Source organism: Propithecus coquereli, unplaced genomic scaffold (assembly GCF_000956105.1).
Source record: "Propithecus coquereli isolate 6110/MARCELLA unplaced genomic scaffold, Pcoq_1.0 Scaffold128, whole genome shotgun sequence".
Lineage (NCBI taxonomy): Eukaryota > Metazoa > Chordata > Mammalia > Primates > Indriidae > Propithecus > Propithecus coquereli.
Window position 1 is genome coordinate 2,421,366 of NW_012136969.1, and position 22,815 is coordinate 2,444,180.

The 22,815-nt window shown below is 47.0% G+C and overlaps 1 protein-coding gene across 2 annotated transcripts in view; it reads left to right on the top strand.

Moving 5' to 3' along the window:
* The first annotated feature begins 2,660 nt into the window (after positions 1 to 2,660).
* NR4A3 (nuclear receptor subfamily 4, group A, member 3) overlaps positions 2,661 to 22,815 on the top strand; it is a 37,209-nt gene continuing 17,054 nt past the window's right edge. The window contains exons 1-5 of one of the 2 annotated variants that reach the window (XM_012638282.1): positions 2,661 to 3,215; positions 6,417 to 6,590; positions 8,835 to 9,811; positions 13,513 to 13,642; positions 14,108 to 14,280. In XM_012638282.1, coding sequence (XP_012493736.1) covers positions 8,837 to 9,811; positions 13,513 to 13,642; positions 14,108 to 14,280 — 1,278 coding nt within the window. In that variant the 5' untranslated portion in view covers positions 2,661 to 3,215; positions 6,417 to 6,590; positions 8,835 to 8,836. Of the gene's footprint in view, positions 3,216 to 6,416; positions 6,591 to 7,545; positions 7,568 to 8,834; positions 9,812 to 13,512; positions 13,643 to 14,107; positions 14,281 to 22,815 lie in introns of those variants that run through there. The other variant, XM_012638283.1, reaches the window with a different exon arrangement.

Genomic DNA, 22,815 nt, shown 5'->3' on the forward strand with positions numbered 1-22,815 from the left:
GTGAAGAGTTAGGCAAGAAGTAATACGTGGAAACTGTCAAGTGCTTCTCTACACACCCACCCACCAGATACCATCGCAGCCGGCTGGGGGAGTCTCCCTCTTCTTGCCTGACAGCTTCACTTTCTTTGAGGTCTGGAGCTGGTGATCACACTGGCCCGTCATGGTATTTTCAGTTAACAAAGCAGTTACTCAACAGGGGAAAAAGCCACAAAGGAGCAGAGCAGCTGCTGCTGCACCCGTGATGCAAGTGCAGGATGAGCCCCGGGCCGCCACCGCCGCCTCGGCTCCTCCGTGACGTCCGGGAGGGGTATCCCCGGCTCTCAGGAAGTGGTGGCCGCGGGCAGCTCCGCCCCCACGCGACTCAGGGCTGGCCGTGCTGCCGGGTGGCAAGACGGCTGGGCCTGCGGCCGGGCGGGCGGGGATCACCGTCCCTCCGCCCCCTACACACAAACATACACACACAGGCGAGGGCCGCGCGCCCCGCTCGGTCGCCCGCGCCACTGCTCAGCGCGGACTCCGCGCCCGCACCTCGCCTTACGCACTCCTCACAGCGCGCACGGGACGGAGAGCCGCCCGCGCCCCCCTCTCTCCCAGGGCTCACTTCCACTCACCCCAACCTCAGGCACCGAGCCTGGCCCAGCGTCCCGGGTCACCAGACAGGGTCGAGCCGAGTCCAAGATGGCGACTCCGCCCCTGCCCCCTTCGCACTCCCGGCGGGGTCAGGGCGCCCCCTCACGCGGCACGCTCGCGCCCGAGGCCCCGCTAAAAATAGCCAGGCCCGACTATATTTGGTTCGGCCGGATCCCGGCGCGGCCGCGCGCGCCCCGCCCCGCCCCGCCCCGCCCCGCCCCGTGCGCCCTGCCCCGCCCCGCCCCGCCCTGCGCGGGGCTGAATGGAGAAGGGGCGGGGGTGACCGAGGGGAACCTACTCCTCTATCTGCGGCGCGCGCCGGCGGCGGGGCCGGGCCAACCGCCGAATTTAGTAACATCGCCTGCGTCAATCACGCGCCTAGCGTGCGTCAGCGCCGCGCGGCTCCAGGTCCTGCTCCCCCCTCCAGCCTTTGAATGGATACAATGTAGCAGCGCCCTCCTTCCTTCCGAGACTGGATTGGAACCCGCGGCAGGGCTGAAGCTCGGTTCCTCTCTTCGCTGGGTCCACTTTCAGAGCCTCCTCCCACGGTCTTCTCCACATCACCCTGTCTGAAGTGGAAGTGGAGACGAAGAAAGATATACATGCCGTATATATCTATACGTAGTCTTGTTTTCAAGTTTCTAGACCTAGCTCGAACCTTCTGCTATTCTGAAACGTCTACACTTCTATGCTCTCTACAATGGAATCCTTTCTTCCCTCTCCTTACCCCTCACGCAGATTAGAACAAATCAAATAAATTAAAAAATCACATCTGATTCAAACGGACTACGGGGGGACCACGTCTGTCTACATTGTTTCACTCATATGGTTTCTCCTCAAAAATTCATTGCTGGAAGAGATTACTTTCATTCAGCAGCAACCTTTGGAACTAGGAGTCTTTAACTCTGATAAATTTTTGTTTTTGTTTTCAGCAAGATATTTACACCTAAATTTATCATTTCCAGGAAGAAATTGCTCTCTCATACATGCAGTCGCCCAGGCTTTCAGCACACCATTTCATGACAAATGTGTCCCGGGAGACCAGAGCAAATCCCCTAGCGAGGGACTGACTAATAAATCCTGTTGATTGATTTCGAAATGTTTAATTTGGGTGATGAGAGGGGCCCAAACTACAATCATCAAAAAGTGAAAATGCGAGTTGAGAGTTCCATTTCTGACCGGGTGCTGGGGAGGAAGGATGATTTGCAGCAGTCAGACCCTCTCAGCTGTTCAACACGTGTGCGTTTGTTTTATACACATTAAGCAGTTTCTGCTGCAGCGCGCGTATGGATGATGGATGTGCACTTCGTTGGGTTATAATGTGTCCAGTTAGGAAACCCACACCGTAAGTGTAAAGAAATAAAACCCGTAGCCATCTGCATCCGTGTGCGAAACACGCACCCAGTAAATGATTGGGGGGGAGCGTGAGAGAAATTAGACTGGGCGCAGAGGACCCAAGAGAAGTAAACAGCTTTACATAGCAGAGGGAAAGCGCAGCTGCACCTCAGGCAGTCTTCGGACTGGTGCCAGACTCCTTTTGCACCGCCTGCCAGGTCACTCGGAGAAGCTGGCTGGCGGAGCCTTCCCTTTCGGAAGAGCTGTCCTCTCTCTTACCCCCTCTCCCTGGCTCCGTGCCTCGGGGCAGCCTCGGAGGCACGCCAGCAGCACTCCTCCAACTCTACTCCACCCGAGCCTGACAGCTGGGCGGTCCCGCCTGACCCGCGGGAGGTTGCTGCACCCTCCCACAGACCAGCGCCCTGGCTAGCAGCGCTGCTGCAAAGGCGTTGGCAGGCAGGGGTCCGAGAGGCCCGCGGGCTGGGGCGGGCGGTGCGGCGTAGTTTCCATTGTGCGGCCGTGCGAATGGCTGGGGAGCGCGCGCGCGCACGCACGAGCACACACACCCTCCCTCGCACACGCGGAACCGGCTGGGCCAGGGGAGGGAGGAGGAGGGTGACGTAGCGTCCCATGGCGTCACATTGACGTCTCGCATTCCAGGCACTCTATGGAGAGGCCGCTAGGGCTCCTGTGGCATAAATGACGTGCCGAGAGAGCAAGCGAACGCGCAGCCGGGAGAGCGGAGTCTCCTGCCTCCCGCCCCCCACCCCTCCAGCTCCTGCTCCTCCTCCGCTCCCCATACACAGACGCGCTCACACCCGCTCCCTCACTCGCACACACAGACACACGCGCGCACACACGCTCCACACACACACTCCACTCTCTCCCGCGCGCTCACACCCCTCTTGCCCTGCGCCCTCGCCGGTGCAGCGCGACGCCGCAGCCGGACGCCCCTGCCGGGCTCACTTTGCAACACTGACGGCGCCGGCGGTGGCCCTGGAGGTGGGAACGGCGGCGGCATCCTCCCCCCTGGTCGCATTCCGAGCCAGGACGCCTGCGGAACCTCTCAGCGGCGCTCTCCCATGAGTCGGGATCGCAGCATCCCCCACCAGCCGCTCACCGCCTCTGGGAGCCGCTGGGCTTGTACACCGCAGCCCTTCCGGGACAGCAGCTGTGACTCCCCCCCAGTGCAGATTTCGGGACAGCTCTCTAGAAACTCGCTCTAAAGACGGAACCGCCACAGCACTCAAGTACGTATGAGATTCGCCCAGTTAATAAGGGGACTTGCTAAAAAGTTGGCTTGCTGGGAAGCGTCGCTCCTGCAATTGACAACTTTGAGTGTGGGGTTCCCTCCCCCCCACCTCGCCTCCCAGCTCCGGCTTTGCTTGCGGAGCAGCCGCTAGGTTCTGAGCTGAAACTTTTCCCCTGTAGCTGGCCCGCGGGGATCTCTGGAGCTCGTGGGATTCCTCCCCCCACTGGAAGAGGCGAAAAGCCTCTAACAAAGAGGAGGACCGGGATTTGTGCTGTAGCGGCTCCAGCGATGTAATTCAGGGTATTTCGGCTCTAGTTGTCATGGTAATGATGCTCTCGGCGGCGGCGGCGGCGGCGGCGGCAACGGCAGGGAGTTGCAGCTCCGGTGATGAACGGCAGTAATTTTCCTGCCTTTTAAGTAGGACTGAAAATAGGGGCTCTGGTGGGTCCAAGTGAATGTACCTAATGGTGGCACCGAGCTGGTTCTCTGGAAGGAAGCTCGGGAGGGAAGGGGCCTGGGCAGTGGCCGCCGGAGTTTGCACAGGCACTCGGAGGACCTCAGGAAAGAGAGCGTAATTGTAGGAATGTGGCTTATTGTATTGAAATGAGCCTGGGGCTCCACTAGGCACGTCTGCCTGGCGTCGCCGACTTGCCGGCTTACGCTTTTCCCTTCGGAGGTAAATCGGGTGTAATTGCCGACTCCCGCGCCCCGACACGCGTGGGGACGGTGTCCCTCTCCTCCAGACCTTGGCTCGGTGTGGGAAAGGCACGGTTTACTTCTTACTGACAGAACTCGCGCTTTTGGAGAAGTTGCTCCGACTGTTTTACTCTCAGTAGAAATGAAAGTTCTCGGTCGTGAGAGGAGAGCGGTCAAGCGAGCGGAGATTGACTTCCGAGGGCACCTCTCGAACCTGTTGGAAGCTTCGGGGCAGTCGTGAGGGAGAAAGCATTTGTCGCTTGATTTCCGAGAACGTTCTTGGAGATTGCCTTTTATTTGTGCCTCCAGATTCTCCAGAGGGAAATGCTGCAAGGACTTTAGTAATCAGAAATCTCGGGCTGTTATCCCAGGGCCTTAGAGTGCCGGGAGAGAGGTACAGGGCGCCGTTTAGTCATTCCATCGTCAATCTAATCCTGGATCTCCTTTTCCCACGACGAGGAAACGTTTTTTAGAACCGAGTTAGGGAAAGAAAAGGGCTGCCCAACGCGGCTCCTGGGCACAATGAATGAAGTGACTTTATTCGAGTAATTTCCTTGAACAAGATGCTTGCAATGTGACTATCAAAGACTCCTTAGGCCACAGCAACCTCCACACCCGCTCCCTCCCCTGCGCCCACCGCCCCCTTCCTGGGACCGTGCGCTCGCAGAAATTCTCCCCCGCGGTTTGTCTAGTCTTCTTCGGTCTTTCTGAGAACGTCTGTCTTTCCCTTTCTGTCGGTCTCTCCTCCACTCCTCCTGCCCCCACCCAACCTCCGCCTCCGCTCCCCAGGGTTGGAAACTCCGCGGAGGTCACAATGGTGCGTTTCACGGTTTCCTCCACACACTTCACCACGGGGAGGGGAACACGGGGGTGTTCCTTTCGACTGCCCACGAGAAAGAAAGGAGCTTTGACAGAGGTAGTTATTTCTTCCTAATTTACAACCCCAAGTCTCTGTGCTCCCGGCCCGGCGGCCGCGAGCGGGAGCGGCCGAACGTGTTTCCAGGCGCGGAGGCTTTGCCTAGGTAACCGGCCCTTTGAGGGGCGGAGAGAGCGGTGGGGCGCTCGGCTGGGCTGTAGCAAAGGCTGCGTGGCTCTCTCCCGCGAACGCTGGGCGCTCGAGGGGAACCCTTTCCTTGGGAAGATGTGGTCCCCGCCCACCCGAGTTCAGAGGCCGCCCCTCGGAGAAAGATTCCGCTTGAAAGGACCCTGGAGAGGAATGGGAATGAGGGCACCCACTGGAGGGGGCGTGCTGGAGACCCCCATTGAGGACGCGGGGGGACGGGAAGCACATGCCACAGCCGTGGGAAGATCCGCTTGTGCCCGCGCTACCGTGAGCGCATGCTTTCCGTCGGAGCAGCTCGGGCTGGAGCTGGGAGTGGCAAGGGAATCCCCCATTTGCTGGCTGTCGAGGGTTCCCGGACCTGGGGGCTCCGAGTCCCTTTCTCTCTTCCTGCAGGCAAGCCCGGCGCGCAGGGGCGCCAGGAAACGACCCCCGCGGTCTGCGCACCCGAGAGGTTTTTTGTTTGGTTTGGTTTGGGGTTTTTTCGGTCCCCGTTCCCACCCTTCGACCTGTGCCCACCCTGGGCAAAGGGGGCGCTATAGGCCGGAGTTTGGGGCTGCCAGATCCGTCCCTTACGCCCGAGGAGCGGCGCTTTCAGCTACAAAGTTTCGCTAGGGCTGTGCGCTGAGACATTCGCCCCGGAGCTGCATTCGGCGCCCTCCGGAATGTGCCCTCTCCGGGGCGCAGGGTGGCCAGAAGCCTCGAGGTGGCCCACCCTCGGCGACACTGCCCGCTGGGTGCGGAGGACCTGCGTCCGCCGGGCCCACCAGCCGCGAACTCTGCCTGCCTGCTTGTCTTGCTTCCAGCGCCGTCCCTTCCACTGTGCCCTTTTGTTTGCTCGACCCCTGGCCCCCGAAACTCACGGCTAATAGAAGCGAAGGTCCATTAGCATTTAGAATGAAAAGCGCAGACTTTCTTAATTCCTCGGGGCATTCATGCATTCGTTCCGGACCTCGTGCATTTCCTATGCAACATGTTAAATTTGTATTTGAGGAGTGGGGGCGGGCAGAGTTGGAAAATGGCTATTTTCCGCTCGTGCACGCTCACTGACCCCCAGATTCGGGCGGAACTCGTTCAAGTGTTCTTCTTTCTTCGGTCTTCCTGACTTCCCGAGCTCGGAACCAGTTCTTGGGGCAGAGAGATCAATTTCGGGGAGACGACCGACTACGCGCTTTTTAGCCTCGGTTCGGGTGCCACAAAACCGCGGTGGGTGCAGACAACCTTCCCTCGGTTTCTCCAAGGCCGTGAGATGCTTCTTGCCCGGGGGACTCCGGTACCCTTAAGCATCCTTACCCTTAAGTCTTTGTAATTAACATAGCATTTCTAGAGGCTTCCCACGAACGCCGCCCCCGTCAACACACACACAGACACACACACAGCCCAGGCTGCAGTAACCCAGCCTGGTCCTGCTGTGACCTCTGTCCTCTCTGCCCGTGCCTGCAGAGCCCACTGCGGAAGAGCGCAGCCCGGCAAGCCCGGGTCCTGAGCCTGGACCCTCCGCGGAGCCGGGCAGCGCGGCCGCCGCTTCGCCTCGCCGGACACCCCCGCCTCCTACACTCTCAGCCTGCGCTGGAGAGACCCCCAGCCCCACCATTCAGCGCGCAAGATACCCTCCAGGTAGGTTTGAAGGCACCATCTCTTCTGTCCCCCCCCCAACCCCCCCTCCCCGGGCTGGGAGAAGTGGGTAGGGGAACCACACACCCAACGGGCAGCCTGGTGGACTTCCCAGTGCCAGGACAGTGACTGCTGGCCACGAATTTCGCAGCACAGGTGGCTTCCTCGAACGAAGCTCCTCTGTATACCACACCCTGTTGCTACTGAGTGGAGCAGCCAAATTAAATTAAGCACTACACTTCTCAAAATTATTTTTCCTAAGAAAAATGCAAATACACCAATACGTTTATACATTTTAATGTCTTCACTTTTGCTGCCCTTTTATATCCAATGAATGCGTTTAAGAGTTATGGAATCACTTAGAGCAACACTGAGCATTTTTGTTTGTATAAAACCAAAATCATTTGGGTGCAGAAGTTTGGATGATTGCACCTCAGAGGGAAAGAGAAAGCATTTGAGCTGAAAACCAAGGAGTAAATTTGAGTTTGGCAAAAGTGGATTGTAGGTTTGGTTTGTACCACCTCTTTACGAATTTGCTAAAGGAATAATAGGTGCCAGGCCTGAGTAGGCACCAGAGATAGCATAGAATAATAGAATACAGCCCCAGCAATCTCGTCTTCTAGCTGGAAACCTCAGAAAGACACAAAGGAGCAATAGGTAGGGATTGGCAGGGAACAATGACAGAAAAGACTAAGGGAGAAATCCTAGAGGTGCTGAAGGGAGGAGAATAGATGAGAGATCAGGCAGTGTTCTTTCTTTTAAATGATTGTCATTCATTTCATCCCAACCACTAGACAGCAAGATAAGTAAATCTTTAACTTCCAACTATTGAGTGTGTTTTTAAGGCCCTACTTGGGGAAACAAAAAGGTTTGAACTGGCCTCTCCTCCTCACTGCTTCTTCTAACAGGCCCTCATCGCCCTTTTTCAAGTCAAGATTTCATCCCATACACGCATGACTCAATCAGATTTGGAAATGTGGGTAAGAGAAAGATGTCAAAGGAAATGTGAAATACTCACGTCTCTATTAGTCACACCTTTTACACCATAGAATCCAAATAGGCGTTAAACACCTGCTTTTCCTTTGGCTCAGAAAAACTAACCACCAGAAACTGTCCGTTTTACCCTTTATATTTAGCCATAAAGAAAGGAAAATAATTAGATAAATCATCTACTACATTTAATAATTCCCAGGGCTTTCTAACCCAGTTCAACCTCTCCGAACAGTTGTTAGCACCCTGGATACTAGTTGCTTTGGGGGCTCAACATAGTTAAACTGGCAGAGAAACTAAGTCTATTCAGAAACTTCTTTCTCCTTTTCCAGGGGTACTAATTCTTCTGTCATAAGAAAATACCTAGAGTAACTTGCCTATTATGATAGCTATAAACTGTTGTCATAAAACAGCCACTGATATATTTTATTAGTCAGCATTGAGAAATATATATTAATATATATACATATATATGTATGTATTATAGCAAAGAGCAGGTTTCGTGGGTGTTTTGTTGCAGCTGCTGATCTTTCTCTTTGCAGATGGTGCAAACTCCCCCAGTCCATTTCCTGGGCCTACGTCCCCATCTCACCACCTAGCTGGCTGAAGTCATCAACAGGGGTCCACTTTGTGCAGGCTGCTAGCCCTGTTTGGAGGAGTGGGGAGGGGGTGGGAGAAAGCGACCACAACACGTGTGGGCAGCCTCAGTTGGCACTCATAAAATGTTAGAATGTCACTGTCTCCCTTGGCCAGTAAGTCTCTCATAGGATGCCTTTTTTGACTAACTCATAGGTTTACAAATCAGTGTGTGTGGCTTGGGAGACCAATGACCTCTTTCCCTCCAGAATAAACCAACTGGCTTTCTCTTTGTCCTCCCAGGTTGTGGCTGAGGAGGCCACTCCAATCAGTTTATAGGACTCAAAGCCACTTTTTAAAAACATCTCTGGGCTTATGGTGAAAGACATCAAGTTTCCCAGATCTGGTGCAGGACAGAGAAGGAGAGAAGATGGGTACAGAGGTCCCCGGGAGGCCAGAGTTTTGGCATCCTGTGGCCCCTTTTTGTCTGTCAGGGATTCAGCTTTCTTCCTGGGGAGGAAGAAAGTCAGTGTGGGGGACTCTGTCTATCTACGAGAAGGAGAAGAGGATGTCATTTCCTCTCTATTTCCCAGATTAGGGAGCAATGCATCCAGTGGGGTCTGTTAGCTAGGAAACGAGTGTTGACTTGCTTCTGACATACCCTTTTCCCTGTCCCTGCAGATATGCCCTGCGTGCAAGCCCAATATAGCCCTTCGCCTCCAGGTTCCAGTTATGCAGCACAGACATACGGCTCGGAATACACCACGGAGATCATGAACCCCCCAGACTACACCAAGCTGACCATGGACCTTGGCAGCACCGAGATCACTGCCACAGCCACTACGTCTCTGCCCAGCTTCAGTACCTTCATGGAGGGCTACTCGAGCAGCTACGAACTCAAGCCCTCCTGCCTGTACCAAATGCAGCCATCCGGGCCGCGGCCCTTGATCAAGATGGAGGAGGGGCGTGCTCACGGCTACCACCACCATCACCACCACCACCACCACCACCACCACCACCACCAGCAGCAGCAGCAGCAGCAGCAACCGTCCATCCCTACCCGCTCCGGCCCGGAAGACGAGGTGCTGCCCAGCACCTCCATGTACTTCAAGCAGTCCCCGCCGTCCACGCCCACCACGCCAGGCTTCCCCCCGCAGGCGGGGGCGCTGTGGGACGACGCGCTGCCCTCGGCGCCCGGCTGCATCGCGCCCGGCCCGCTGCTGGACCCGCCGATGAAGGCGGTGCCCACGGTGGCCGGCACGCGCTTCCCGGTCTTCCACTTCAAGCCCTCGCCGCCGCACCCGCCCGCGCCTAGCCCGGCCGGCGGCCACCACCTCGGCTACGACCCGACGGCCGCCGCCGCGCTCAGCCTGCCGCTGGGAGCCGCCGCCGCCGCCGCGGGGAGCCAGGCTGCTGCGCTTGAGGGCCACCCATACGGGCTGCCGCTGGCCAAGAGGGCGGCCGCGCTGGCCTTCCCGCCGCTCGGCCTCACGGCCTCCCCTACTGCGTCCAGCCTGCTGGGTGAGAGCCCCAGCTTGCCGTCGCCGCCCAACAGGAGCTCATCGTCCGGAGAGGGCACGTGCGCCGTGTGCGGGGACAACGCCGCCTGCCAACACTATGGCGTGCGCACCTGCGAGGGCTGCAAGGGCTTCTTCAAGGTGAGCACACGCCCGCCTCCTCCTGGCTCCCCTCTCTCCTCCCCAGGCAGCCCCCTCGCTTTAGGGAGCTTCTGGGTGGGTGTAGGGGCGATCCTTGTCCTTCCTGGTTTGAGAGGTGTAATCATTACACTATGCGTTCCTATACCCTCTCCTAGCACCCTCACACCCATAATCTCCAGAGCTTTTCACTTGAGATTCATGTACAGGAGGTGACCCCAGATGGACTTGAGGGGTCTGGGAACCTCCCGACCTGTCATTGTCTTATGAGCATTTTTCTGGAGAGCTTTCAGCAGATTCTCAAAAGGATCTCTGACTTCAAAAATGCAAGCACCTCATTGCATTCCTTGTATGTCCAGCCACGGTGTCTGAAGGGATAAGGTCTGCATGTCAGGTCCTGGACATTTGTGTCTCATTTAACCTTTACAGTAAGAGCTGGAACTCTAGAATCAGACCTGAGATTGAATTCTGTCCAGTCAGTGTCTTAAAGGTAGATATTATTTATCCTTGTTTGTAGATGAGGACATTGAGGCTTGGAGAGGTTATTCTGTTGCCCTAGGACACACACTCGTGGAGTGAGATGGAGGCAGGGTGCCAACTCCTGTTTGTGTGACCCCAAATTGCACACCCGTTTCATAACTCTGCAGCATTGGAATAAACAGGGGCAACTGACTCGATGCAGTTTAGGGCAGTTCCCTCCATAGAAGATAGAAGTTGGGGTCTTGCCAATCCACTCTATCCTCTAGGCACACTTCCCTACCTCTGTACCACACACAGTGCCAGGTGTAGACATCACTTTTTGTCTCATAGGTATAAAGGAGAATTTTACAGTGGGAGGGCCATCAGTCTCCCCCATATTTTACCCATGAGGAAGCTGAAGCCTAGACAAGTGGAGTCTTGTGCAGGCTGTAAGCAGTGATTTAGCTGCACAGGGGTGCAGCTGGTTTCTCCTGACTCCTGAGTTCAGTGTTCTTTCCACCACTGGGGGAGGGGAAAAGCCTTGCTCTCTTGCTGCTCCTCCTTTTGCTATTGACTCCCAGACTTCTCCAGACACTTACTTCTGTACCATCCTCCTCATTCCCCACCCCCTTGGCCATTACTTCAGGCATTTGCAAAGCCACACAAGTCACTCCTTATCCTCCAGTGCTGGGCAGGATAGAGGGAGAGGGCAAGCGGGATGCTGATTGGGTAACTAGGTTTTGGGAGGCCAATAGGATGTATCTGGGAACATGCTGGAATTGGAGTAAGAAGACTCCAACAGGAGACCTTGATCTGTCACCTACCCATTGTATGATGTTGGGCATGACAATTCTTTCTAGGCCTCAGTTTCCCTATCAGTGAATAAAAGGGCTGTGTATTAAATGAGATAAAAACATATATAAAGCATTTTATAATCTTTAAAGGGCCATAAAAATAATACTTCGTTATTAAATGAAACTACAGAGTATTTGTAAAAAGGTACATATTTGTGGATGGGTATACATAGTAACAAGCAACAGTTATTTTTGATCTACTGATAGTAATCGTGTCATTAATTGAAATCTACAGATAAATGAGAAAATGCTTATGGAAAGACTTTGCAATATGTTAAGTGCCCTACAGGTATGCAGGGTTATGATGTTTTAAATGCAGAATGTTAGCCTTTTTTTTTTTTAGCCATTGAGTTTAGCCATTTTTTTTTCTGTCTTTACTCGAGCTTTACCAGGGCTACTTTCAAGTAACTGCATTCTTTTAGCAGATTTGATTTTTATAGGATTTCAGTGGAAATGCTGAAGGGCAGTGAAACTGGCAGCAGAAAGAGGGAAAAGAAAGAAAAACAATTAAGAGAATTATGAATAATCCACAAATATAATCAACCCTAAATAATTGAGAGTTGACTAGAAGACTAGAGTGGTGATACATTCTGAGTCCAGAAATGTCAATTAAGTGTTCCCCAATAGCTTCCCTTTTCTGCAGCAATCCCTTGAAAACAAATCTATACTTGAAAGGGTGGGGGCAGGATGAGGGAGAACCACCCCACAGATCTGTTAATTAAGGGAACCAGAGCAGGTTTTACCCAGTGGCTTTCTACCATTAAATTGAATTCTTTAAAAATGTGACATGAAGTGCAGTTAATGATGGGAATTCGGTGATTGAACCATAACGATCTCTCCCTGTCCTTAAACTGTGCAGGCACACACAAATGTGAGGACGGCTTCAGGTTATTGGGAAAATGTATACCTGAAGCAAAATGCCACCAGCACTCAAATTGGCATATAGCCTTGAGGATGATGGCAAGAAATAGAGTGTTAGAAATTACTGCACGTTCAATGAAAGAGAGCTTTATTCAGGAAACACACATTTCCTATCCTTACAGACTACTAAGAATTTAAATGCTGGAAACTTAGAAGTATGTTTGTGTTTTAGAATTTTGCATTTTAAACTAAAATATACTGAAGCAGAGGAAATGTGTCTTAGACTTGAGATAGGTTGGCTTTGTTATATTGTTTAAGTTTTATGTAAGCGTTTTAGAAACTGTCCCCTAAAATGAAATTAAAACGTGAAGATAGAGTAAAACTGAAACATGGAGGTTGAAGATGACTGAAAGTAAAGAAGAGGTTCAAAGTAAATCTAGACTTTTGGATACAAAATAGATCAAACAGCCCAAGTTACCTGGATTTTTTTTTTTTTAATGCAGTCCAGGCTTCCCAAATAAATATCAACTTTCTGCTTGTGGAGTTGTATAGATCCAGGTAATTTCTGAACAAATTTACCCGAAGTGGTAAAATAGATCCATTTGTACAAATGTTTTCAATTAAAAAAAAAAACAAGCATTCTTTTAAATTTGGAACATAAAATATGTTTACTCTCTCCATGTGTCATTTCAAAATTATATGGATTCTGAAAAATACAATGTTGTTTTTATATCCAGGCCCAAGTTTTATGATGTGTCTTTTATAGTATGGTTATTTTGGTGTCTATGTCAATAGACATTTATGAAATTACCTATTAATGGGAAATTTCACTGAAAATATATAGCTCTCACATTTCTTTCTATCATTCTTTTTTGTCCTTTGGGTTTTTTTTCTTTCTTTCTTTTTTGGATGTGATAGTGATTTTTAGGGTCCAATTTTATGGTGTTTTCAAAAATATTCTTTAAAGATAAACTACAGAGGCTGATTAACTGAATTTCTTTTTTGCATTGAAACATTATTTTCTATATATTTTAACTAGACAAATCCTGATTTTGCTTTTTATGATTTCATCTCTATTGGGTAACAAAGCTAGTTACTGTGATATTTGACTTACAATAGTGATAGCAAACAAAGCACATCCCAGATAATTTTGATTTTATTTTAATAAGGTCAGCAATAATCAGGGGAGTGGAACAAATAGAAAATTGTTCCCAAAGGGATATTAAAAGTGGAGATAATCTAATTCTCCAAGGTATGATATGTTGACCTGGTAATTTCAGATATGATTTTATCATTCAGAGTTTGGTGTCTCCTGAGACTTGCTTCAGAACAATCCGAGATGATTTTCATTGTCAGCAGCTAACACTAATAAAATTGTTTTTCCTGCAGGCTAGCGTGTTAGGAAATTAAATTTATCGAATTATACGAATTGCACTGTCGCTTTTCACATTGTAATTAAAATACATCTTGTCAGGTTCTACCTCTGTCCAGAAACTATTAGTTGACTATCTCTGTATTGTATTTTCTCAGAGAACGGTGCAGAAAAATGCAAAATATGTTTGCCTGGCAAATAAAAACTGCCCAGTAGACAAGAGACGTCGAAACCGTTGTCAGTATTGTCGATTTCAGAAGTGTCTCAGTGTCGGAATGGTTAAAGAAGGTATGGATATAATGCTTTTTACCCGGTTTGTTTATATGTGTTCTCAGAAGTCACTGAAAAAAAAAGTTAATATTTAGGTTGGGATACTGAATTTTCCCAGTTCATCTTTCCTTCAACATTTTATTTTTACAGCATATGTTTACATTTTAAAACTAACTGAGGACTATTTATTCTAATTTCTCAAAATTAATAGAGAGCTTGTATACATACATCTTTGTTCTATTTAAGAAGGAGAATTTTAGGGCTAATTCATTACCAAATGTAAATATGGGGTGGCTTTTATGTTGCTTATTTCAACTCTCATTAAATCATTGAGTGAATATTATTCCAAACTATTGTCACTTTTAAATAGTTGGTCTCACTAACGATTGCTCAACTGTAATGTGTTTTGATTCCTTTTCATGATTTATGGCTATTCATAACATAAACTTTGAAGATTGTTTTCTTTCTCTCTTTCGGCATCAGTTGTCCGTACAGACAGTCTGAAAGGGAGGAGAGGTCGCCTGCCTTCCAAACCAAAGAGCCCATTACAACAGGAACCTTCTCAGCCCTCTCCACCTTCTCCTCCGATTTGTATGATGAATGCCCTTGTACGAGCTTTAACAGACTCAACACCCAGAGATCTCGATTACTCCAGAGTAAGTTTTATGATTTCCTGCTTCTAAACGAATGATCAGTGTCTCTATTCATGATAGTAGTAATAAGAGTCGATGGAATGACTTTGTGCCTGGCACTGTGCTAGACAGTTTTCATACCTTTTCTATATTTCTCACTTCATTTAGCAATTCAGTGTGCATCCGTTGCTCCAGATAATTCTTGCCTTATTGAATCTCTAAATGCCTTAACAAATGACACTGACAGTGCTGCACCTGTCATACCCATTGTTGCAGGATTCCTGGTGGTTGTGCCAAAGAAAATCTGCACAGGTGAATGAACTACAGTTTGTAGATTTCTCTCATCATCTAGACAAATTGACTACTGCTTTTTTCTTATTATGATCAAACCATCTGGGTAAACCTCAACTTATCCTTAAGTGGTTTACCCAAAGCATTGGCATTGATTGATCTGCTGCTTATTCAGAGGGATTATACCATTATGCAGAGGGGTGAGCTCTGGCTTTGACATCGGGAGATGTCAGGAGGACTGCAATGGAAGGCCACCTCTGCTGCTTCCTGCCTATGTCTCCTGGCTCCTGCTCTTGACTTTCTCATTCCTGCAGTGGAGATGATTACAATATTTAACCTCAGAGGGTGTTTTGAACATCAGTCACACACGAGTGATGGTTGTGAAAATGTTTTGGAAACCATAAATGATTATTGGTGTTGTTAAGTCAACCAAAACATACCAATATTTTTACTTCAGATGGGATATAGTAAAATCTCATCAATTCAAACTCTGAAAATTCCTCCAAAATTTAGATAACACGGAGAAGATCCATGAAAAAGGATTTTCTGAGCAAATGTATAAACAATTCTGCAAGGCAGTTTTTTAAAGGACTTAGTAAAGCAAACTTCTAGGAAAATAGGGTCTCACCGAAGAGGGAAGGGATGGGAAAAGGATCACAATTATCGAGCAATTTCTACATGCTAGACATTGTGGTACATTGTCTCATTTAATCCTTTAAACCACCACAAACTTTAGGGATCTTCATCTCCACTCAAATACAAGTAAACTTAGACACAGAGCTTGCACACAGGTGAAGAGATGCCAGTCCAGGGGTCCCCAGTTGGTCGATCTGACTTGGCAGCTACCACCAGATTGCCTTCCCCAGGTCTAATCAGCATTTCAAGCTTCTGGTTGAATAGCTGGCAAAGTATGAGTGTGTCTCTGCCACGTGCCCTCCTTTTAGGTTGCAGCATTGACAGAAATGATTGGCGTGCCTGCTGTGATCCTCTCTCCCTCATCCCCAGCCTCATTATAGGCTGTGAAGCCTCCTCTTTGCACCTGATCACAAGACATCAAATGAGAAGCATGGTAGATCCTTAGCACCAAAGGTTGAGGACTCTTATTCTGATTACAAGTAGCATCTCTTGACTAAAGTCAAGTCTCAAATAATAGTATAATAGAATAATGCAGTGGTTAAGGGCTTAGGCTTTGGAATCATGCAGGCATAGATGAAAATCCCAATACCATCATTTATTAGTGGGGTGACCTTAAGCAACTGATTAAACCTTTTAATGCCTCAGTTTCCTCATCTGTGTTATGGGGTAATAATAATATATACTTCCTGGAGTTGTTTGTGAAGATTAAATATGATGATACTTGTCAACGCTTTAGCACAGTACCGACCAAACTTTCTTACTGTGCCATTTGTTGAGTGTACTAATGAGTATGAACACTACATGTGTCAAGTACCTGCAGCAACACCATTAAGATAAGTATTATGATCTCTATTTCATAGATGAGGATTAAAACTCATCTATGAGGCTAAAGGGCTGACTTGCCCAAGGTCACATAGTTAAATATGCATCAGGGATAGAATTAGGAGCCAAGTGTATTGGACTCAAAGTCTGTGCTCCTAAATACCAACCTTCACTGCCTCTCTGGTTTCAGTGAGAGAGGGTGCTAGAAAAGTATTCAGGAATGAAGATTTCTCCCTGAGGCACCCCTGGCCTCTCCTTATGTGATTTATCTGAATTAATGAAGCTTCTAGGCATTGCCTAGGCTAAGGCTTGAGCACACAATCTGACATGGTTCCAGGGCATTTGAAAGCACTATTGATGGCCAGTTCAGAGAATTTTAGGCCCCCAAAGTGATTTTTTTGGCCCCGAATTATCCAATTATCAGTCTACACAGCCTAATTAGTCATTCAATGGCAAACCCTCCCCAGCACTTTGAGTTGTCCCAGCTGGGAACTGTCTCCACACTGAAAAATCAATCCAGTGTGTTTGCTTGCCTCTGCACCATCCAGTCTGTTAGTCTAGAGTCATCGTCCTCATCAACAAACATTTATCCAATTTAATTGTTAGCTTTGTCCAAAATAGCAGATTGACCATGCCAGAGTCTGGGTCACATTGATACTACCTTTGGGGCCTGGCTCAATTTTGCAAAGCATATTTATTTTAATTGCATTGTTTTGGAATCAGGTTGAACCTCATAGCTTGGATTCTCCTGCTTTTAGATAGCTTTACAAAATTATCAAAAATTGGCCCCAAATCAACTAAATTAAAAGACTTCAAAAAAAATACAGTGATTTTTCATCAAAAACTTGGATGAAAGCATAGGAGCATGCTGATCACATTTGCAGATGACAGAAAGCTGGGAGGGATCGCTAATATGATGGATGTCAGTATCAACATTCAGAATGATCTCGACAGGTTGGAACAGGAAGGGCTGAAACCATCACGAAGAAAGTTAGCAAAAATAAATGTGAAGCTCAGCATTTAGAATTTTAAAAAATGGGAGAGCCTTGGCTTGTCAGTGGTTCATGTTAAGAAAATCTCAGGAGTTTGTTCCATACACATTCGATATGAACCAACAAAGTATATGTGTAGTGGAAGAAAGGGATGCAGAATTACCTTAGGCTGCAGTAGTAGAAGCATGGGACCAGGACCAAGATGGTGATGGCCCCATGGACTCTGTCCTGTCAGACCACACTTCAAGGATTGAGTCCACTTCCACGCTGGGATTTGAGAGGGATATGGATACACTGTTTCTGGAAAGTTGTAAGGGATGGTTCGAGGAAATAAAAATATGTAGACAAGAAGGAAGAAGATTTGGTAGGATTAGGTCACCCTTTTGTCCTGGGGCAAAAGAATTGTTACAACCATGGACAGATCTGGGGGAGAAAGAGGGGTGCCTCTTCCAGTTCACTCTGATGACAAGTCTTGGCCACACTACCTGCTGTGGAAGTGTGAGTCCATCAACACAAGAAGTAATTAAGGAGATCACGTAACAGGATTCCTCACAATGGGAAAGGTTATTTTGGATGACAGTAAATCCCTTCCAACTCTAAGATTTTATGATTCTGAGGTTTATCTTACTGTCCCTAAATGCAAGTGCTTATATACATATACATATAAGAATATATGTTATTAAGTAACTTGCTAGTTAACAAGATTAAACTTGCTTTGTTCTCTATCAAACATTAGCATATAAAATGAATGAAACAAAATGAATGTATTGAATGTCTACTTAAAGCCAGGTACCATCACATATATTCTTTTTTTGTTTCGTTTTGTTGATATATCATAGTTGTACATATTTTGGGGGCACATGTGATATTTTGATACATGTATACAGTGTGTAATGATTAAGTCAGGGTAATTAGCACACCTACCTCAAACATTTATCATTTCTCTGTGTTGGGAACATTACAATTCCCCTTTTCTAGCTATTCTGAAATATAAATTATTATTAATTATACTTTCCCTACTGTACTATCAAATACTAGAACTTAATCCTTCTAACTGTATTTTTGTACCCGTTAACCAACTTTTCTTCACCCTCCCCTCCCCTCTTTCCTTCCCAGCCTCTGGTAACCATCAGTCTATTCTCTGTCTTCATGAGGTCTACTTTCTTGGCTTTCAAATACGAGTGTGAATGTGCAATATTTGTCTTTCTCTGCCTAGCTGATTTCATTTGACATAATGACCATATATGTTGCTGCAAATGATAGGATTTCATTCTTTTTTATGGCTGAATAATAGTCCATTGTGTATATACCACATTTTCTTTATGCATTCAGCCATCGATGGATACTTAGGTTGAGTCCATATCTGGGCTATTGTGAATAGTGCTACAATAAGCATGGGAGTGCAGATATCACTTTGATATACTGATTTCCTTTCTTTTGTGTATATACCCAGGCATGGGACTGCTGGGTCATATGGTAGTTTTAGTTTTAGTTTTTTGAGACATCCACATAGTGGCTGTACTACTTTACATTCCCACCAACAGTGTACAAGGGTTCCCCTTTCTCTGCATCCTTGCCAGCATTTGTTTTGTGGTTTGTTTCTTTTTCTTTTTTTTTTTTTTTGTCTTTTTGATAATAGCCATTCTAACTGAATTGAGATGATACCTCATTGTGATTTGGATTTTCATTTCCCTGATGATTAGTAATGTTGTGTATTTTTAAATATACCTGTTGGCCATTTGTATGTCTTCTTTAGAGAAATGTCTATTTAGGTCTTTTGCCCATTTTTAAAATGGATTATTTGGATTTTTGCTATTGAGTTGAGGTCCTTATATATTAATCCCTTGTTGGATGGATATTTTGCAAATATTTTCTCCCATTCTGTAGGTTGTCTCTTCACTTTGTTTCCTTTGCAGAGCATCAAATATATTCTTACATAATTTCACTTAAGTCTCCAGCTTTGTGTGGTATAATTTATGGTTTGAGTAATTTTTTAAGACTGTCATTTGTTAAAATTCAATTTTCATAATACCTACCCCCTTAAAGTTGTATATTTACAAATTCATAGAACTGGAGGTGACCGTGGGATCATCTAATCCAACCCCCATATTTTCAGAGGAGTAAATTAAGGTTTAAAGGGGTTAACTGGCTTGCCTAAGGTCAGTGGCAGAGCTAGGACAAGATCCAAATCTCATCACTCAAGGTAATATATTTCTATTTCATCATATTGCCACTTTTATTTAATGGCAATGTACTAGATTATTTTTTTAAATAGAAGCTTTATTAGATTTTTTTAAGTTGCAATCCTAGTAATATCCATTGGCTTTCTGAAAGGCAAACCATTTAGAAGTGGATAAAATGAAAAACAAATGTCCTCTTCATTTATACCTGCCTGATCCCCCTCCGTAGCAGAAACCGACGTTCACATTTAGTGTGAATCCATATTTATTACATTCTAAATAAGAATTTGCCCTGTCAAGTTTGAGTCAGAGAGTTGATTTGACCCATACTGTTTATTAAAGGAGCCCGATTCCCCAGTGAGTAAGGTCAATAGAGAAAGGAGAAAATGTGTTGCCAGCCCAGTGTGTTTTAATCTTCATATATCAGCATATGTGCCTTTAAGGTAGTAAGTGAGCAGTTTTCTCCCAGTTTGTGGGAAGTGGAGGCAGAGGGGTTCTGTTCCAAGTCACAGAGGGAATGAATGTTTTAGGGGCCAGAAAGAGCTCCTGAGCTCTGTGAGGCATTCCTGGCTCTGGGACCTTCACTTCTCCTTTGGGCCAAACTTCTCTCCCTCAAAAGAGAGCTCAGATCAGTGTACATCAGTGCAGTCAAAACATGTCATGTTTGATTTGTCTCTCCTCAAAATGTTGCTATTCTCTGCCCTACAGTTGCTTTTAATTTAGCAATACAAGTATGTATAGATACTGGGCTTGGCTTTGGAACCTGCAGAATTACTAATGAGAAAATATACTTAATGTCCTCATCAGTTGGTCATTTCAAGTATTTTTCGGCACACTAGAATGTGTTGTGGTAATCAGCCACTTAGTGTAGTAACAGACTGCAAATACAAGAGATTCTACCCAGATAAAACCAGGCACCAGCAACTGGCATTTAAATGTGTTAACAAGGTAGCCTAAGAAATAATGCGACTAACACATGTTAGACCTACAGAGTAAACTGCATGAAGACTGTAAAAAGACTGGTTTCATGAAACTTCTCAGAAGACCTTCCCAGATTACCACCAATTCACTAGATGATTTCAAGCCAATTCCTGCCCCTCTGTGGGCCACAATTTCCTCATCTGAATAGTGGAGAGATTGGACTAAATGCGCTCCCAGGATCCCTTCTAGCCTTCTCACTCCCTGACCCTCTAACCATTTTACCTACTGTAATTCCACTATGGGTACAGATCAGCATTTCCCAAAGCATGGTACCTAGCTCTACCAGAAAGAAATGGTGGCGTTTGCTTAAAACGCACTTTCCCAGGCCACACCCAGACCACAGTAAGGTTTGGGAACCACCAACATAGTTTAAGAACAACAATTCCATTTTAACTTGCATTTCCCAGCTTTTCTGGGGGTTGAGAAGGGATGAGCAATGACGTATAAATTTTCTGGAAAGCAATTCATTTAACAACTATATATTTAATGGCTGCTGGGTGCTCAGGTGGTGTTCTAGGTCAGTGGACACATTGTTGAACAAGACAAAGCTCCTGTCCTCATGGAGCTTACACTCCAGTGAAGGAGAAATAAAGTGAACAAATATATATCTGCAGTGATGCCACTGGTAGGAGAAGAGGAGTTTTCTGGTTTGAGGGGTTTTTTTTAGGGGGGATAGAGTTAGAGAAGAAAACATTGGGGGGGAATATATACATCGCCAATTTTTAAAATGTCTCTTTTTAAAGTGTAAGAACCTAAGAATATGTATACATAGTTTGACTCGTAGAATGATCACATCTATAATTTTTAGAGATATAAAAACTCAGAAAAATGGGGATAAAAACATGTCCTTGGGATATTTTACATATTTAGCCAGGGCTCAAAGTGAAATAGAGTAAATATTAGATTCCACACTGCTATTAAAGCCTCACATCGATAATTTTTTAAGGACAGTGTTCTCCAAGGGTCTCACTTAATTCCTATAGAAATAACTTATTTTAGACCTGGGCTATTGCTGAAGTCTGTCTGGTATGGCTATGTTATTGCCATAAGGGATGTGTAGACTCATTTTAGATTAAATAATATCCATTACTATTTTTTTGCAGCTCTAGATCCTTATTCTAGGTAATTAGAAGAAATTTTCATTAGGCATTGGCTGTTAGTAAATGTAATATTGTGTCTTTCACTAGTGGTAAGGCCAGAGTTTTGATAGATCAATGGTCCCTATAGGTTGAAAATATTAGCATGAACAGAAAAAAAAAGTTCATTTTAAAAATCTGTCTGTATTTGGCCTATGTCTGATCGGCATGACTGATAAAAAAAATTATAGATTTTCTTTGTTGAACCCTAAACCTACCTAGCAATGTAGGCTAGCACAGAAGCAGAGTTGGGGGTCCAGTTCTTCCAATTTCAGGTCGGTATTTCTTGGGTGAGTTTTTTCTAAACTGCTAGGCCAGGCAGAGAAAGAATCTAAAATGTTGTGTCCCATTTCGTTGAATCCTATGTCCAATAGAAGAGATTTTTCTTTTCCTCCTGAATTGGATGCTGAACCTCCAGTCACCCCCAAGTTCCTGGTGGCTCAGGCAGAGTCCAGTTTGGCTCCAGAATTCTGGAACTTGGACCAGAATCACTGCAGGTGAAGCCCAGAGGATCTGGCTGGAGCCTGGCAGGCCGGGCTGGCTGGCTTTCCTCCTTGCTGGGCTCCATCAGAGAAAAGTACACATGCAGGGTAGGCAGGGACTTCACTTCCCTGTGTGCAGGAGGCATGACATGTGAGCCCAGCAGGGGCAGAGGCCTGCAGAGGACCCTGGGTGAAATCTATGCGCTCTGCTGGATTCTGAACAAATGTTGGAAGCAGAGAGATTGCTGAGTTGTGAGCCATGGTTTCAGGGAGGTCAGTGCAGGAGGGAGCAGTATTAGATCCCATTCCCAGCATTCTCTCCATTTAACCCACTATTTTAAAACAAAATAATGCTGAATCAGTGTCAAATCTAGGCAAAAACACCAGACCTGGTGTGGTTTAGCAACATTTAGAATCATCGAATGCAAGAGTCAGAGGGAATCTTAAGGATCAGCGAGTACATTGGATTCCTGTTTCAGAGGCAGAAACAGATCCAGGTTAAGTGCCTTGTCTAGAGCTGTACAGAAAGTCAGTGCCACAGCCTGGACGAGGACCCCATGGCCTGCGCCTGGTCTAACACACATTCCTCTACTCCATATTACCACTCACTTGGGAGTTTCACATGTAGCGCTGTCACCTTTTAGAAGAGAGATCTGTCCTGCATTTCATCTTGCCCTTGGAGAAAGTTAAAAAAAAAAAAAAATTAAATTCCTTTTCTCGACTGTCCTCCAGTTAAGAGTGTGTGTGCCGAATGGAGGTAGTGGGAGGTGTCTTTAACACAGGATCCTGCCACCATCCTTGAATAGCCTTGGGAAGGAGAGCTGCTTCCTTATGCTGGACTTTGCTCCCATGATCCATTACATCACAGAATATTCAGAGCTTCATAGAATTCTAGGCACTGTGTGGGATTATTGGGAACACAGGAGCCAGGGCTCTGAACTAGACCAGATGTTATAGGATCCTTGAAAGTCAGGGCTGAAAAGTAGAAACCTTCAGCTTCAACCCATTTCCCCGTTTTGTAAATATGGAAGCTGAGAGA